This window comes from Plasmodium inui, assembly GCF_000524495.1.
Source record: "Plasmodium inui San Antonio 1 unplaced genomic scaffold supercont1.5, whole genome shotgun sequence".
NCBI lineage: Eukaryota > Apicomplexa > Aconoidasida > Haemosporida > Plasmodiidae > Plasmodium > Plasmodium inui.
In genome coordinates, this window is record NW_008481839.1 from 1,087,590 (window position 1) to 1,104,321 (window position 16,732).

At 47.2% G+C, this 16,732-nt stretch overlaps 4 protein-coding genes across 4 annotated transcripts; 2 read left to right on the forward strand and 2 right to left on the reverse strand.

Moving 5' to 3' along the window:
* Nucleotides 1-1,918: 1,918 nt before the first annotated feature.
* C922_01706 (hypothetical protein) lies at nt 1,919-6,110 on the forward strand (the record flags this gene model as incomplete). The annotated part of the gene is made up of 4 exons (XM_008817309.1): nt 1,919-1,936; nt 2,059-2,188; nt 2,399-2,836; nt 3,025-6,110. The coding sequence occupies 4 exons, from the start codon at nt 1,919-1,921 to the stop codon at nt 6,108-6,110; spliced, it is 3,672 nt and encodes a 1,223-aa protein (XP_008815531.1).
* Nucleotides 6,111-7,850: 1,740 nt separating this feature from the next.
* Nucleotides 7,851-9,902, forward strand: C922_01707 (fumarate hydratase, class I; the record flags this gene model as incomplete). The annotated part of the gene is made up of 1 exon (XM_008817310.1): nt 7,851-9,902. The coding sequence occupies one exon, from the start codon at nt 7,851-7,853 to the stop codon at nt 9,900-9,902; it is 2,052 nt and encodes a 683-aa protein (XP_008815532.1).
* A 339-nt stretch (nt 9,903-10,241) lies between these two features.
* C922_01708 (hypothetical protein) lies at nt 10,242-13,706 on the reverse strand (the record flags this gene model as incomplete). Its single annotated transcript, XM_008817311.1, has 5 exons — nt 10,242-12,080; nt 12,286-12,615; nt 12,795-12,926; nt 13,122-13,217; nt 13,470-13,706. The coding sequence occupies 5 exons, from the start codon at nt 13,704-13,706 to the stop codon at nt 10,242-10,244; spliced, it is 2,634 nt and encodes an 877-aa protein (XP_008815533.1).
* A 1,379-nt stretch (nt 13,707-15,085) lies between these two features.
* C922_01709 (dynein light chain Tctex-type 1) lies at nt 15,086-15,663 on the reverse strand (the record flags this gene model as incomplete). Its single annotated transcript, XM_008817312.1, has 3 exons — nt 15,086-15,244; nt 15,406-15,447; nt 15,640-15,663. The coding sequence occupies 3 exons, from the start codon at nt 15,661-15,663 to the stop codon at nt 15,086-15,088; spliced, it is 225 nt and encodes a 74-aa protein (XP_008815534.1).
* Between the last annotated feature and the right edge of the window lie 1,069 nt (nt 15,664-16,732).

A 16,732-nucleotide genomic window follows, 5' to 3' on the forward strand; every position in this document is an offset into this window, starting at 1 on the left:
TCTTTTTTTTTTTTTTTTTAATTCCTCTCAGTTTTTAAATTCCCGTCTGGAGTGCCCGTCGTGTATGCCACAAGCACCGTGTGAGTGTGCATGCGTGTACTACTACTTTTACATGCACAGGTGGAGTGTTGGCCATATATGAAAAGAGCACCCATCGGATAGGTTTCACCACGTCAATTTTTTTTTTTTTTTTTTGCTCTTTTTATGTATAGAGAATTACATCCCAGTTTCCTGTGGGCAACCGTTTCAGTTAGTGCTCGGTTCAGTGGCGCCACGAGAAGTGCGCCGCTCAGTGCAGCCAAACCGCGCCAATTCTCACTGCACGGTACAAGCAGCACCAAGTAGTGCGCCTCGGCTTGCATTTCCCATAAGTACATCCACGCACGTGTGCCCACAACATTCATAGGGATCACACACTTTTGTTCTTGCCTTCCCCCTTTTTTAACCATTTCTGCGTTTTACCTGTGCCCACTCTGGAGTTTTTTTTATTTAAATGTGCACATGAAGATACGAAAGCGTGCGTGAGGTATATGTAATACCAATGCAATAAAAGTTGAACTGATCAAATTATGTCTGTTGTTTAATGGTGTTTTTTTTTTTTCTCTCCTGAGCGAGAGCGACAACCAGGCATAGCGGTTACTCATTAGGAGGAAGGAGAGGGGCCAGGTTGCAAACGTTCACTCGGGAACGACAAGAGGAAGAAAGCTACAAGCCAGTTGTAAAAAGTATTACTAAAAACAAAAAAAAAAAAAGAGAGAAGTCAACAAACGCGCCTAGGGATATGCACCCCAGGAAAATCTACAAATATGAGTAGATACACCCCTGCGTGTTGTCCGAATTTACGGCATCACCGACTCAGCCACTGAGTATGAGAATCACCGTTTTTTAGAATAAAAGGGGTACTCTCCCTTTTGCTACCCCCCGTGCCTTGCTTCTTATCAATTGTGCGAAAAGTTTTTAACGTGCCTGCTGTTGAAGGGGTTACACATGGATACATATGCATAGATATATATGTATATAATTTTTTTTTTTCCCCTCGTGGAGCCTCCCCCCTTTTTTAACCCACGTGTAGGCAGAGCTGCTTGTGTGTAGTTTCCCATTTTTGTGTACTCAAATTCCCATCACGTACTTTTTTTTTTTTTGGTCAGTGAAATGACACTTTAAATGAGCATTTTGAATGAGCAATTTGAATGACCATTTTGAATGTCTTTTAAATGCAGTTTGCTTTAATAGTGCACGTGTATATACAGTTGATTTGTGTCGACAGCATTTCGATCTGTTTTGTGATCCTCGCGACGGCGTTCGTTTGCGTCGGTCTGATCTGCCGCTGAGTTCTACCGCTCATTTCTACCGTTCAGTTCTGACGCTAAGTCCTATCCCCGCCTGCTGTGCGTCTGCCCCGGGGAACAGAGCCTTTTTTTCGCGTATGCACAATTTGAGGGTGCACTGAAAGGGCTCGCTCGCTCGGTTCCACCACTGCAAGAACGCACAGATACGTTTAACAGAATAGCTACAGACATAGTTAGCCGGCGTTCTACTGTAACCCCGCGGACTTTTTTTCCCACTGCTACGCTTTAAGGACAAGAAGGCGTGGTACAGTCCAGACACAAGAGCCCCGAGAGGAAGAAACAGAAGCACCCCCCTTTTGTTACACACCCCTTGTTGCAGGAAAAATGTACGTCTATAGAGAAATATAAATTAGAACTTCGCGTGCTCCGTAGCTTTGCTCCCCATGTGTAGAGCCACGTCATAGAACATCCCCGAGTATAGGAGCAGACATGTCCAGCTATATAACGCTCCTCCGCTACCCCCCCTCTGTAGGCTTTACAAAACACAACTGTGCTCCTTTTACGCGAAGGGAATCTGCGCTAGAGGCAACAAGTGTAGTTGGGCACATGGTGAGTTGGACGTGAGGCCCATGCCCCAATTTTACAAGGTAATAGCTTCTTGAAGGTAGTTCACTCGTCATCCCATCGTTTTTTTTCTGTCGAGGCCACGTCATCATCACTTTGTATTCTTTGTCTTATTTTCTTTCCCCCCCCTCTCCTCTTCTGGCAGACAAGAATGTGCTACACCTTCTTATCAGGCAGTTATTGCGAAGCATCCAAATGCACATTTGCGCACACAGAGGAAGAACTCCGAGGATCTGGAAAGGCCCTTAGATTATGCACCAAGTACTTTTTAGATGGTTAGTTTTTTCTTCTTCTCTTCCCGTTCTATGTCACTGGGGATAATTTCATTTGCATCGTTTTTTTGGTGTGTCCATTTGGGATTGCCCCTACCCTCCCCCATTCCTAACACGTGTCTTTGTATGCCCCCCTGTTTGTATACCTTCGTGTCTGTTTTCACATTTCCCATGAACCCTTTGCTCACTTCTCCCCGTTGTCCCACTTCGAAGGATACTGCGCCAAAGCGGACAAATGTCCAATGGCCCACAATATAAACCAGCTGGACCCCTCCGTGAAATTTTCCAGCAGTGAACTAATGAACAGAATGTACAACGATGAGGCGGAAGAGGAAGGAGAAGACCCAAGTTTTTACAAACGCAAGTCGAATAAGAAGAGAGACGAAAGTGAAAGCAACGATGGGGACACTGGTAATGCCAACATTAACGAGGGAGGAGACCCCCTTAATGTGAAGAGAAACATCTACAGCGTGAAAGACAAGGAGGAAGAAACCCTCCCTGATGACAATAGAAACCGTTACGGAGTAATAAGCCATTTGGAAGAAGCAGAAAAGGATGCACAGGGTTCCCACAGAAATAGTTTTAACTTCTTAAAACGTCACGGGAAGAAGACGTACAGTGAGTATCTTCTCGAGAGGATTGGGGGAACCGGTACGTCCTGAGAGGGTCATCTTTGTGGGGTTACCTTTCCGTGGTTGCCTCTCCTGGGTTGCCTCTCCTGGGACACCTTTCGGGGGCCTCCTCTCTTGGAGGTTCCCTTCCTGTGCATTCCTGCGCTGTTTCTTCCCGTCCACTCTAACGCGCCACTGATGCACCCCCTGTTATCTTTTTCCTCGCAGAGAGAGATGCCCAAAAAAGAAGAGGCGCGAAAGGAGACAACTTTGCTAAGATGGATTTTATCCAAAACGGAGAGTTCCACCAAAATGGAGACTTCCATCAAAATGGAGACTTCCATCAGAACGAACAAGTTGCAAAAATGGGAGACAAGCTATCATGCAGGGAATTCACCTATGACGATAGTAGTTTCGGACGTGAGGGTGAAGGTGTCCCTGCGAAGTTCTTTGCGTATAGGGTGGGTGGCCTTGACAGGGTGAGTAGCATCCACCGGGTGAGTGGCCTTGACGGGGTACGCGGAGAGCGCCTGCGAAAAGGGAAGCTACCCAGTGAACACCACGAAAATGGGTTTCCCCACGAAGAAAATGTGTTCCTCCCTAGGGGGGATCATTTTGATTGCAACTTTGGGAGCATCAACAAATTAGATCAAGGCAATGTGCACTCAAATATGAGCCCCGAGATGACCTCCAACATGAGCCCAGACGTCAGCTGCAAAATGAGCCCCAATATAAAATTCGAGATGCTGAACGAAATGGAGAGATATAAGCACCTGAACGTACAGGTAGAAAACTACTTTTTCAACAAGATAAAAAAAAAGGAGTATCCAGAGAACTCCCTTTTTGATTCCAATACGACGACATATGAACATGTGAAGGGTGGATCTAATTTTTACAGCGACGGTAGGATGTATTTTAATAGGACAAAGGAGAATATAGACAATTGCGATGATCTGGGATTGCGTTTTAACTACAGTGGTCGCCTTGGCGTGCAGAAGGACGTTGGTGAGGGAGGCGTCTTTCACGAGGTGGACAACTCGAACGGCATGAATGGCGTGGGCGATTTGATCTGCTTCAGTCAGGGAAATGGTTTTAACTGTGTGGAAGTCAACAAGGAAGAGAACTCTAACGTCCAACTCCTGAACGAGGAAGACCGCTTCAACGGCTCCAACCGCGTCAACGGCTCCAACCGCTTCAGCCTAGAGAGCCTCATCCAGAACATGAACAATCTGAGTCTCTCCAAGAAGCAGATTCCCACGCACTCCATGGTGAAAACTATCAATGGGGAAAGCGCCTTGGGCGGTGAGCCCGCTGAACTAAAAGACACGAAGGAGGGAGAAATGGGGTCCGAAGGAGATATCCACACGGGGGAAGATACACACTCGGAGGAGGACCCCTCGGAGGAGGACCACTCGGAGGAGGACCAGTCAGAGGAGAACCACTCGGAGGATAACCACTCGCAGGATAACCAATCAGAGGAGGACCACTCCGGAGACAACGAACTAACCGTCATTAAATCGAAGGACCTTCACCCCGAGGAAGAACAAATATACAAACGTGCCTCCTTCTCGAACAACATCGCAGACAGCGAACTTAAGATGCTTCTTCTAAGTGACAAATATTCGAACCACCGGAACCAACAAAATGGATATTCTGGGCAATGCAGGCAAACGGGGGAGTGCCTCAACGGAGCTGGAGAAAGTGCGGCGAGTGGGTTTGTTGCGGGAGGTTCTTCTGGATTCACCACGAATGGGTTTGTTGGTGGAGGTTCTGGGTTTACCACTAATGGGCTTCTTGGAGGCGTCAGCTATTCAGAGTTGACTGAGAACGGAGTGGCCAACCTGTGCAGCCTGAGGAACGTCCAAACGAGCATGACCCATTTGTGCAACCAGCAGAAGAGCGACACCCAGAATAGCGGAATCCAGAGCAGTGGCACCCCGAATAGAAGCCTCGGAAGTGCCAGTAGCGTCCAGGATCAAATGATGGAAGCCCACTATGACTTGAGCAGCATCTACAGAAAGGTAGACTCCCAGAGGAGGATGATTGGAGTGAAGACTCCCCAAAAGGAAAGTAGCAATTACAGCCTTGCGGATGTGTTGAGTGCCCAGCAATACCCTAGTGCAAATGTCTTCCCCCTCCAAGGAGGAGTTGGAAAAAAAACGGAAAATTACGACATTCAGGCAGAAAAGTACTTTTTTAACCACATAAGTAACTACATAGAGGGAGGCACCACTACAAGTAGAGAAATAAACCTGGACAGAGGGAGAATCGAAGTCAGCAAGAAGGACATAGCTGCTCGAGTGACTCCAGATGGCATGTTCCTAACGAATGGAAGTGAACCCCCCCATGGTAGTCATAGCATTAATGGCAGTCATAGCATGCATTGCAGCCGTGGCAGTTACGACGACAACGGCAACGACACAGTCATGAAGAACATTTTGATGGGGAAGACAAACATGTACTGCACCCCCAATTGCAGTGGAGTGAATGAAAATGGAGAAGACATAGAAAACAGCAACAGTTACAATTCAAGGGAAAGGAACATGAGGAAGGTTGACCCGACAGGCGAACTGGGCCGAACGGAGGAATTGCACAAAATGCTCCTGAACGACTGCGCGAATGGTATGTCTAGCTACAACATAGGTGATTTTTTTTTTTTGAAAAATGATGGACAGCACCTGAATGGCTTGAGTTACCTGCGTAGGGAAAATGCTCTCCAGGGTACAAGGAACAATTTTGGAGACAACATGAATTTGGCAGACATGTGTGAGGTGAACTATGGCAGCTTGAGCGCCTCCCAGGTGGGGTTCACTAGGCGAACACAGCAAAACGTTGCTGTGGAAGGTAGCCTCTTAAATGGGGGGACTCTTCACGGAGGCTGCGGACGAGAGAGCCAAGGCGAGCACCAGAAGCAGGGATACCGGAATGGCTGCTGCAGTCGTGCGGAACAGCCACCGATAGCCCTGTACAACCATCCCAACCACGTGATGGATACACACAGGAACAACCCCCCCCTGAACGCACACATAGACTCATACGAAATGGCCTACAAAAGTGATGAGAGGTTTACCAACTATTTGCACAACGCTAGTAGGGAAGTGGCGAAGATGGGGAAAATCAATTCATTGACCGAGAATGGCAGACGGGAACAGAATGAGGAGGGCCTTTCAGACGGAGGCAACCAGGACAATAAAAAAGGCCCGCGCAGTTATAACCCCCTGACGTATAGGTTCAGCGGGTTGTGCGATTGTTTAGTCAGAGGGGACGAGGAAGTGGACGTGATGGAAGAGGAAGAAGAGGAGCGGGCGAGGTAGAAGCGTCACAGGCGGAGAAACATAACACGTCTTCCGCGCAAAAATGACATATGGAACAAAGGCAGTTCAACTGTTGCTTGCCCCCCTCCACCGATTCGCAGCGAAATGTGGGTCAACATAAAAAGTGGAGCCTTCCGCTAAATGGAGTTCCCGAAGGATGATGAGCCCGACGCGAACGGATTCCTCGCAGTAGCTTTTAAAAAAAAAAAAAAAAAAAAAAAAAAAAACTGTAGTGTTTCCCCGCAGCGCAGTATCGACTGACACACTGCGCTTCCCGAACTGATGCTCAATTTCGCCATTTTACGTTGAGGGTGTTTGTGTGGGTGTGTAGGGGGCTGTTTCCCCGTTAACATTCTAACTCCTTCCATTTCATCTCCCAATGTGTGTGTGCTTCCCCAATTGAGGGCAGCACGCAGGAGAGGTGTTCCATCCGCCCTTTTTGCAAAGGCACCCTTCATTTGAAAGTATTGTTTTTTTTTCTTTCTTTTTTTTGCAGTGCATACCCCATTCGGTGGTGCGGAATGCTTCTTACCTGTTCGGGCACACCCATCACAGGGCATGTGTTGTGTATTTTCACGACATGAAGAATGAGTCCCTGAGTTTGTTGTGCTTCGATTGGACGCCTCATTTTCCATTCGCACGTGTGTCCCGTTCACTTGTACAATGATAAGTTTTCCAATTTTTTTTTACGTAAAATTAATTTTCTCTTTATTTTTAAAAGTTTATCTTTTTTTTCCGTCCTTTTTTCATTCTTCCCATACGGAACCCTCTCTTTTCAACGTTGCGCAGATGCGTGCCTTTTTTAATAGCGCCAGACATTTTGTTCACTTGTTTGTTTTCTCCTGTACCATCAGTTTTTTTTTTTTTTTTTTTTCTTTTTACAAACAACTGGGGGACTCTACATTGTTACACACTGCACTTGCCCATTTGCATACATTCCCGTCGAGAGGAAATACCAACGTCGATGCAGATCTGAACTTTGGTGTGCCGTCTTTATCATCCCCATGCGGACGTATAGCTTTATGTATGCGCGATGCGGATCCCCTATCTTCGTGAAAGCGTGAGAACAAGCGACAACGCAATGTATAAGAGGTGCTGTCTGTACAAAAAGAAATAAAAAAAAAAGCAAAGCAAAGAAAAACAAATTAATTTTCGCATAATCCGCGATACAGTATGCGCGAAAAAAAAAGCGCTAATCACCCGGTCTGCTGAACTCGCCTCTTCCTTGAAGGCACAGTTGCACGTACAAGGTTAGGAGAATTCCTATTTCGCTCAGTGCATGAATTTTTCTATTTTTTTTTTTTCTTCTTGTTTCCCCGTTGCATCATCACACTTGGAAATGTAGCGCGGATGGAGGGGCCGCTTTGTAAGGACCAAAGGAATGACAAATTAATGGCGGCACAGGGGGGCTGCGCATATGTAACTGTTCCCTTACTTTTATGTGCTTGTATTTTTTTGTTCCTTTCTATGCTTCTTTTTTTTTTGTTCCTTTTTGTGCTTCTTTTTTTTTTCTTCCTCTTTATTCCTCTTTTTTTGTTTCTTCCTCTTTATTCCTCTTTTTTTGTTTCTTTTTTTTCCTCTTCTGGTTTTTTCCCCCTGTGTTCCTTCTTGCGCAGTTCGGCGAAATAGCCGAGGGGAACCAGCGCGGCGAAGTGGACAAAGGGGGTGAACATACTTCTACATCAGCTGAGCAACTGATTAATCACAACTGACCACTCACCCCCGGCGTGGAAGCACAAAATGCGTAACTTTGTGAGGATCCCGCTTTGCCGCCCCCCCTCCGGGAAGTACCTGAGCAAAAGCGCACACCTCGGGGGGAAGCAACCGTTCCGCTTTAACAGGGCGAACATAAACACAGTGCGCAACTTCCTAGACGTCCTCGAATTTGAAGATGCGAAAGAAGACGAGACAGAGTACAGACGAATCGATGATCTAAGCAAATACGTTGAAGTTATCAAAATTAAGGAGAGCCCAATTAACCAAAGTAAGTACTATGGATACAATTTCGAAAATGAAGATAATTTTTTTCACCCCAATGGAGAATTGAAAAAGTTACCTGAACAGGTCATGCAAAGTGAAGGAGAACGAATAAAGGAATACATACATGTGCCTCCATTCGTTTTAGCGAAATTATGCGAATGTGCATTTAGAGAAATTTTATTTTTTTTAAATAAAAAACATTTGAAGCAACTGAGTAACATATTGAATGATGAAGAATCCAGTAAGAATGACAAGTATGTCGCCATGACTTTAATTAAGAATGCCGTGATTAGTGCTGAGCAGAACTTGCCTGGATGCCAGGACACGGGGACGGCCATCATTTTGGGCAAAAAGGACGAGGAAATATTAACCACTTACGAGCACAAGTATTTGAACTTGGGCGTTTACAATGCCTATCGCAACAATAACTTTCGATACAGCCAGCTGTCTCCCCTCAGCATGTTCAGCGAGCAGAATACAAAAAACAACTTGCCGTGCCAGATCGAGATTTACAGCTCCGTTCGCGGGGGGAATGCCCCTTCTACTGCGTCTGCTTCGGTTGCGTCTGCTTCGGTTGCGTCTGCTTCGGTTGCGTCTGCTTCGGTTGCGTCTGCTCCTCCCACCGCGTCCTCCCCCAAGTACGAACTGATCTTCATCGCCAAGGGCGGCGGGAGCGCAAACAAGACCTTCCTGTTCCAGCAAACCAAAAGCATCCTCAACGAAGACAAGCTGTACGACTTTCTCCTCGAAAAAATTAAAGAAATAGGAACCTCCGCGTGCCCACCATACCACTTGGCAGTAGTCATTGGAGGGTTGTCTGCTGAGATGAATTTAAAGATGGTTAAGTTAGCATCGTGCAGGTATTTAGACAATTTGAAGAAGGAGGGGGGTGCGTATGGAAAGGCATTCCGAGACACCAAGAGTGAGCAGATTATCTTGGAGAAGGCACAGGGGCTAGGTATAGGTGCTCAGTTTGGGGGAAAGTACTTTGTGCATGATGTGAGAGTGATCCGTCTGCCACGGCATTCTGCTTCCTGTCCAATTGGCATTGGAGTCTCCTGCTCAGCCGATAGGCAAATAAAGTGCGTGATTAATCGACAGGGGGTATTCATGGAGGCGCTGGAGCATGAGCCGATTAAGTACCTCCCAGAAATTACATACAAGGATTTGAAGCAGGCCGGGGGGGTCGCCCCGCACATAGAGGAGGCTCACCCCGGAGAAAACAAAACAGGGGGAGGCCTCCCGGGGGAGGGAGGCGTCCCTATCAACCTTAATCAGCCCATGGAAGGCATCCTCAAATGTCTATCCAAACACCCCGTGTCGACCCTGCTACTCCTAACGGGCAAGTTAATAGTCGCAAGAGACACAGCTCACAAAAGAATAGTGGATGATTTTGTCCTGAACGGAAAACCAATCCCAGAGTATTTTAAAAAGTTCCCAATATACTATGCAGGCCCAGCGAAAACTCCAGATAATTACGCTAGTGGATCCTTTGGACCGACGACCGCTGGTCGTATGGACGCCTATGCTGAAGTACTTATGAGCAATGATGCTTCTTTAATTTCGCTAGCCAAAGGGAACAGGTCGTCTGTTGTACGGAACGCATGCAGAAAGTATCACGGGTTTTACTTGGGTAGTATAGGTGGCCCCGGTGCCATTTTGGCCAAAAACAATATTAAGAAAGTGGAGGTGATTGATTTTGCGGAGCTCGGGATGGAGGCTGTGCACCTCATCGACGTGGTCGACTTCCCGGCTTTCATCGTCATAGACGACAAGGGGAACGATTTTTACAAGAAGTGGATCCCCCTCTAGAGGGGAGCGGGGCGCAGCGAAGCTAAGATAAGATAAGTCAAGCTAAGCGAAGTTCTATATGGGTCATCTTTCAATTATCGCGGTGCACCCTGGGGGAAGTGCTTCAGATTTGGCTTTCCCACGGTCTTTCTGCTTTCTCTCTACATTTGCGCAGATCCTACCACCAGGTGGGCCATAAAATAGATCCGCTGCATATTTTGGGGAAACTTTTTTCTTTTTTTTGCATGCCAAGTTTGGTGTCCATCACTGGCAGTGGACCACTCGTGTGATTCCGTGTGACGCCGTGTTACACCATGTGACACGGTGTGAGAGTTTTTCTCTGTGCAAATCGACTTGTTCCTACTGCTTGGAGGAAGCAGCGCTCGTCTTCCCCGTATTTAACACCGACTTAGGGGGAGCCTTCGTTCTATTTCGTGTATCCTGTGAAGTGAGTCTGGTAGATGATAGTCCTTTTCCCATTTTGGGGATCTGATTTCTGGGCATCTCCCTTTTTGCCACTTGTGCGTGGGTTGCTGTTGCTGGTGCTGAGGGGGTAACACTTGACTGGGTTCCCTTTTTTGAGGCAGCCCTGGGGCGATCTCTCTGGGCTGCTTTACCCTTCCAGTTGGGTTTATTTCCAATTTGAGGGAAGGCTTTACCATCTGTTGGGTCGAGATGTACCGGCTCGTTGCTTACCCCGGTCGCCGTGCCAACCATTTGGGAGGGCTTCCTCACTGCTGGGTGACGTCCGCGAGCGAGGGTACTGTTCTTTCCCTTCGTGCCTCCACCAGATCTTGTATATCTGCCAATTCCTCCGTCGATGTTGTACCGATTGTTCCTCTTAAGCAGAATTCCCGTGTGCTCCTCCCTGTTACTCCTGTTTTCGATTAGCACCTTAACCGCCTTGATGTGGTCGATCACTGATTTGTAAAAATCGTAACATAGAATCCTCCTTTGTATGGCTCTATTGGTGTGTTCCTCCGTTTGTTGCGTTAGTCCATCCTTCGGATCGTCAGTCCGTTTTTCCTTACAAAAGAAGTAGCAATTTTTTTTATTGCACCCATTTTTTATAGGTATGAGGTGGTCTCGTTCGTGTGTGTAGCTCTCCCGATGTTGGTTTGTATCAGTAGTACGTCCCTCTCCACGGGCAGGGGATTCCACATCAGGTTGGTTCTCCCCCCCCATGAGGACGTGCGCCTTGTCCCAGAAGGTACACACAGAACTGGTACCGCTCTCTTTTGTCATCGTATGGAGGATTTTCAACACATTCAAGAGCATCAATCTTATGTGGCCTACACATTTGACGTATGAATTTGAGGTGACGTAATTTATCTTCGTTTCGGAAATGCACTTGCGGAGGTCATCGCAGTCGAGTTCTTCTTCCTCTTCGGCCCTGTGTGGCGGTATTAGCGCCATGCTTGGCGGTATTAGCTGCGTCACTGCCGAACTGTGGAAGCTGCCCCAGGCGAAGAGCTCCTTCAAATTTGCAAACAGACGGATCACCAGCTGAATAATCACGGAAGCATCGTAGCATAGAAGGAGGTCAAAGGAGCCCCTCTGAATCTGATAAATCGATGTGATGATTTTTTTTGTCTCTTCCAGGAGGAGATAATTACAGATTAGAAAGATGTTCGGGTACATGTCTTCTCGGTTGATGCGGAACGTCAAATTGGACAGATGGGGGTTCTCCCTGTTGTTGTGGCTGTTGTTCTTGTTGTGGTTGTTCTTATTGCAGTTGTTCTTATTCTTCTTCCTCTCCTCCTGCTGCTCCCCCTCCTCGCAATCCTCCTCGTGCTCGTTCCGAAACTGGTAGCTGTACATGTCGCTACTCATGTAGAGGCTACTCTCCTTTGCTGTCGAATGACACTTGATTAATTTGACCCTTTTTTTTTTATTGTTCTGTCCCGACCCCTTCCTCGTAGAGGTGGAGTAGAAACCCTCCACAAAATTGAATAAGTTTTTGTTCATATATAGAAAGAAGTACGTTAGGAAGGATGTGTTCACATTGAAACTGATGTTTTCTGGGTAGGGGAACAGACCACCCTTCTCTTCGCTAAAGACCATGGTCTGCTCGGCTCCCCTCTGCAGGATGTCATTCATGTAATCGCTCATCTTCTTGTGAATCTCCACGCACTCCGTTTTTTTCTTGTACCCCTTGGTCTTGTTCAATGAGATGAAGCGCTCGCACTCGGAGACTATCTGTGGGTGGAGAGGAGAGTTGAGCCATGACCGAGTCGCGCCTTCAGGGAGGCACACCGGAGGGAAGCAGACCGAAAGGAAGCACACAAAAATGGAAACACACCAAAATGGAAGTACACTCAAAAAGAAGCACACCGAAAGGAAGCACACCAAATGGAAGCACAGCAAAATGATGACCAAAAGACGCGCGAAGAGGAAGACCCACCTTCTTCAGCCACTTGTTCAGAGCCAGCAAGACGAAGAGGTACATGTTGTCCTGCGCAACCGACTCCGTCTTCTCGAATTCTTCTATAATCTTACACAGAAACTGAGGCACGTCGTTCACTATGCCCTTGGCTTTGCGGAGAAATTTATTTGCAATTAATACCTCCTTCAGTTGCTGGGACTCTCTAAAGATGTGGTTTTCAATCACAATTCTACTCATATTTTTGTATTCGTCTTTGAAGATTCCATCGGCTTGGTCTGTCCTCCCTTGGGTGACCTTCGCCGATCTCTTCAACTTCCGCAGAAAGCGTTTCCTTTGCTCATTTGCATTCTGCATGGGGTACCAATGGATAGACACAGGATGTACCGGTGGAGTGCCGAAGTAGACGGGACAATTACACACCCTTCCATTGTTGGGAGCTAATCTGTGGCGTTGTTTCTGCTGATCAGGTGCGAAACATGGGGGAGGCGTGTGCCTCCCAATGAAGCGTCTCGCCCCACAGTGCCTACCAAGTAGTTGCCGTTCTTCGTTATCGTCGAGTACCTCTTGAGGAAGGCGTTCCTGTAGTGCCTAAATTTGTACAGGGCTGCCGTGTCGTAGGGGGGGTCCATTTTGAGCGTGGTGTCTATTTGAATTTGCCTCTTCGAATTGGGGAGAGGAGGGAGTGGCCGTGAGAAGAGGGGCACACATGTGGGTATTGGCCAGTGGGCCTCAGTCGAAGCGAATGACAAGATGGCACACGGACGTGAATGGAAAGATGACACAACGACCCTGCTGAGGGGGCATCACCGCTGCTGGGAAGACATCTCCGGCGCTAGGACGGCGCGCCCGCTTACCTTCTCTTCAGCTTCCACTGCAGCGCAAATGTCACCCGTTTTGGTCAGTTTGATTGCCCTCCTTAGATTCTCTTTTATCTCCGTGAGGTTTTTATCCTTAAGGGGGGGAAAAAAGGGGAGGGGCTCCTTGTCCACTGGAGCAACCTCATCTGCCCGTTAGCATCAGGTTGGCCGTGGCAGGTAATCCACGTCAAGTTAGCCGCGACAGATTATCCACGTCAAGTTAGCCGCGACAGATTATCCACGTCATGTTAGCCGCGACAGATTATCCACGTCATGTTAGCCGCGAAAGCATATCCACTTCCAATGCCCCCCGCACGATCGCTTTGCAGCCGCTCTCTCTGTTACGTGCGCCCGTTGCCTCTCCACATCTTTCCTCAGCTGGACGAGGTTAGCATGGACCGAGTTGTAAAGGCTCTCTTTGTACAGAGAAGTGATCTTCTGAATGAGCTTATGATATTCATCAATCGTCACTGCAAAGATGTCTGCTACTCCTTTGACATAGTTGTGAACAAGTCGGTACTTGTTCGTGAGGCATATAATGATGTAGTCCATCATTTTGAGGTGCTGATACAGTTCGTCCATTTTGGTGTGCCGAAGACCTTTGTATGTGAAGCTATAAATATGGACAAGTTTGTCTTTTCACATTTTTCATGCGTTCCCTTTTGGGGACCCTCTACAGCGGGGCAGTCACCCACATGGAGGGGAAAAAAAGAAGAAGCAACAGAGTAGGATGGTCCACAGATGGGGGTTCCGTTTTTTTCAAGAAGGCATTAAAATGGATTACTTTAGTTTACTTTATTTTACTTTGCTTTGTTTTCCTTTCCTTTTTTTTTCTTTTTTTCCCCTTTTTCCGGTCCCGAACGACATTATGTGGAAGGCAGGAGCTAATGAACTCATTGCGAGGGGGGGGAGAATAAGAGGGACGTTCCCCTTTTACAATGACATTTAGTTTAGAAGTTAACCCAGGTGCACACATAGACAGGGGCATTTCATCCCACGGGGGAAAAAAAAAGTGCGCAAAAATGTGGTAAGCATCGCGCGGCGGGGCAGACATACAGATGAACACACGAGGGATTGGAAAAATGAAGAGCGCGATGGACAAAGGGGGGAGAGCAGACCCAGCGGAGGGACCCAATTTTCCCGTGAAAATGTGCTTCACGTTTTTATGGCATATATGCAGAGGATGCAATCAAGAGTTTCATTTCCCATTTGGACGCTGCAAAGGCCTGCGGAGGGAGAGTCACCGGGGGGGGGTGCAAAGAAACACGGAAAAGATGTTAAAAAAAACGGAAAAAATGTAAAAAAATAAAGGTAAAATAGAATGTTTAAACCAGAGGGGCAGGGGAGGGGATAAACTCTCAGGTGTTTGCAAATTTTCTATTATCCCCATTCCTCGCAGGTGTAGGTGGGGGGCTTCTCCAGCTTGGTGTCTCTCCCTGGGGCGCACACGTCCCCGTCCATTCACTCGTGTGTTCAAACATTTGTACTCACACACCCTCACATGTACCCCATTCTGCGTTAACATTTCGCGCAGTTGCTCTTCTCAGCACGGCCTTCGTTCTCTCCTAAACGTGGCGCTTTCCCTCACTGCAAACTACGAACCGTCGGAGTTTTCGTTCCACAGACAAACGTTCGATGTTGTTAGCGGCGATCCGTTCTTCTCCATCAAAATGCAGGTAGCTATTTTGGAAAAAAAAAAAAATGCACACACGATTAGCCATTTGGTTGAGAGATGCCTACTATAGGGGCACACTCGGGAGATCACCGCGGAAAACTCCAAAATAAATCACTTAAATGAGGCATTATGGGCACTGTTCGGGGTGATTGGGGCTATTTGTTTGGCTACTCAGTTGTGTGAACAACGCCAAACGGGGGGTCAACACTGATGCAATTTTATCCTCTCTGTGCTTGTGCTAGTTAATCGGGTATTGCTCCTCAGTGTCTGCGTGAGGGTGACTACTCTACTGCGTGCTCTCAGGGCAGGTGCCAAACGTACCAACGTATTTAAACGGCTTGTTCAGTTTGGATAACTCCTTCAGTGTTGTGTCCAGAATCTGAGATACCCAGAAATTCGTTTTCTCCTCATTGTAGTGCATTTTTTCCAGAAATTGCGAAATGGTCTTTGGCCAAGTTGGAAAAAAAAAAAAAAAAAAAAAAGAGACATACACCCGCAATATTTTCAACATCACACTTTAGCGCGCATCACGTGGACACACAGACCTGTCCTGCATGCCCCATGGCGGGAATCGACCGCTATGTCTCTCTGTCGTTGAACAATTACCTGTTTTCCTATCTCCTCCATCAGCTCAATGTCGAATTCGTCCTACATGGGGAGTATAGTTGATTTATTTGGGCTTCGTGCGCGGGGAGGGGTGCAGCAAAGGGAGGAAAAAAAAAAAGGGGGCATGCAAAGAAGCCACTGGAGACGAAGCACTCTTTAGCATTGCCAATGCAAGAGAATGGCATCCCCATTCGGCCCACGCAGGGTGCACGCTTGGACGTCACTTCCAATTACCTCAAACTTCTCCGTGTCATTCATATTTGAGGGCAAGTTCGATAAGGTTGGTTCACAAAAATGAAATGAGCAAATGTCGAAACGCGGCAGAGTGATCGTGTGATCGCCTTGCACTCCCCTTTTTAGACGCTCCTCCTCACAGGTAGAACTGAGACTGACAGGACTTGCTCCTACTCGCAAAATTAATGCGCGCGGTTTGGGAAACGGAGAAACATGTAGGTTATTTCCATTTAAAGCATTTATTTTTATTTTTATTTTTTTTCTCTCTTTCGCGTGCGTCCAACTGTGCACTTTGGGCTCTGTCCATATCGGCCCAACAGACACACCCTTCTGCTGCTCTGCCGGACGTGTAAAAGTGGAAGTAGACTGCTGTGCGTCTGTTACGCTATGTCGATTTTGTGTCAAAGAGCTTTGCGAGGGGCAAAATATAAATGCACTTTGTTGGTGAGAGAAAAAGGAACAGGTGCCTTTATAGGGGTTAATTTCCCCTCCTATATTTCCCGACTGGTCGAAAAAAGTGGGCAAGTTGGACAGCGCGGCTTTGTTTTTTCCTGCCCAGCTAGGTGGACTACGCGGTTAATCGGGTAGGAGGTTCATCGGGTAATCGGTTCATTGTTTTTTTTTTTTTTTTTCTTTTCTATTTTTCTCTTTTTCTTTTTCCTTAGAAACTTATCACTGGCTACCCCTTATCAAATTAGCCTAGAGAACCCCCCCCCCTAATTTCATCACCCACGCGAGGGTTTTAACTGCTCCCCCACGTTCCTCTTTTCCTTCCTCAAAGTGTTTAACGCTTGAGCGTTCCCTATGGCTGCGCTCCTTCGGAAGAAGCGGAATACAGCGCGGGGGGAGGAACATGTCGTGTGCTCAATTGAGTAGTTATGCGCACACACATGGGGAGGTTTGGACACATATAGACACACCTTCTGCATAACGAAGAATGCTACTTACGTGAAGAAGGGCCTCAATTGGTGAACGTTGAATGGGTGTCCACTTTGCAATAAATTACACATGTCTAACGCTTCCGTTTTTTTTTTCTTTGAAGGGGGGGAGTTAACTGGACACAACATGGGGAAGAGTGACATAACACAGCTGC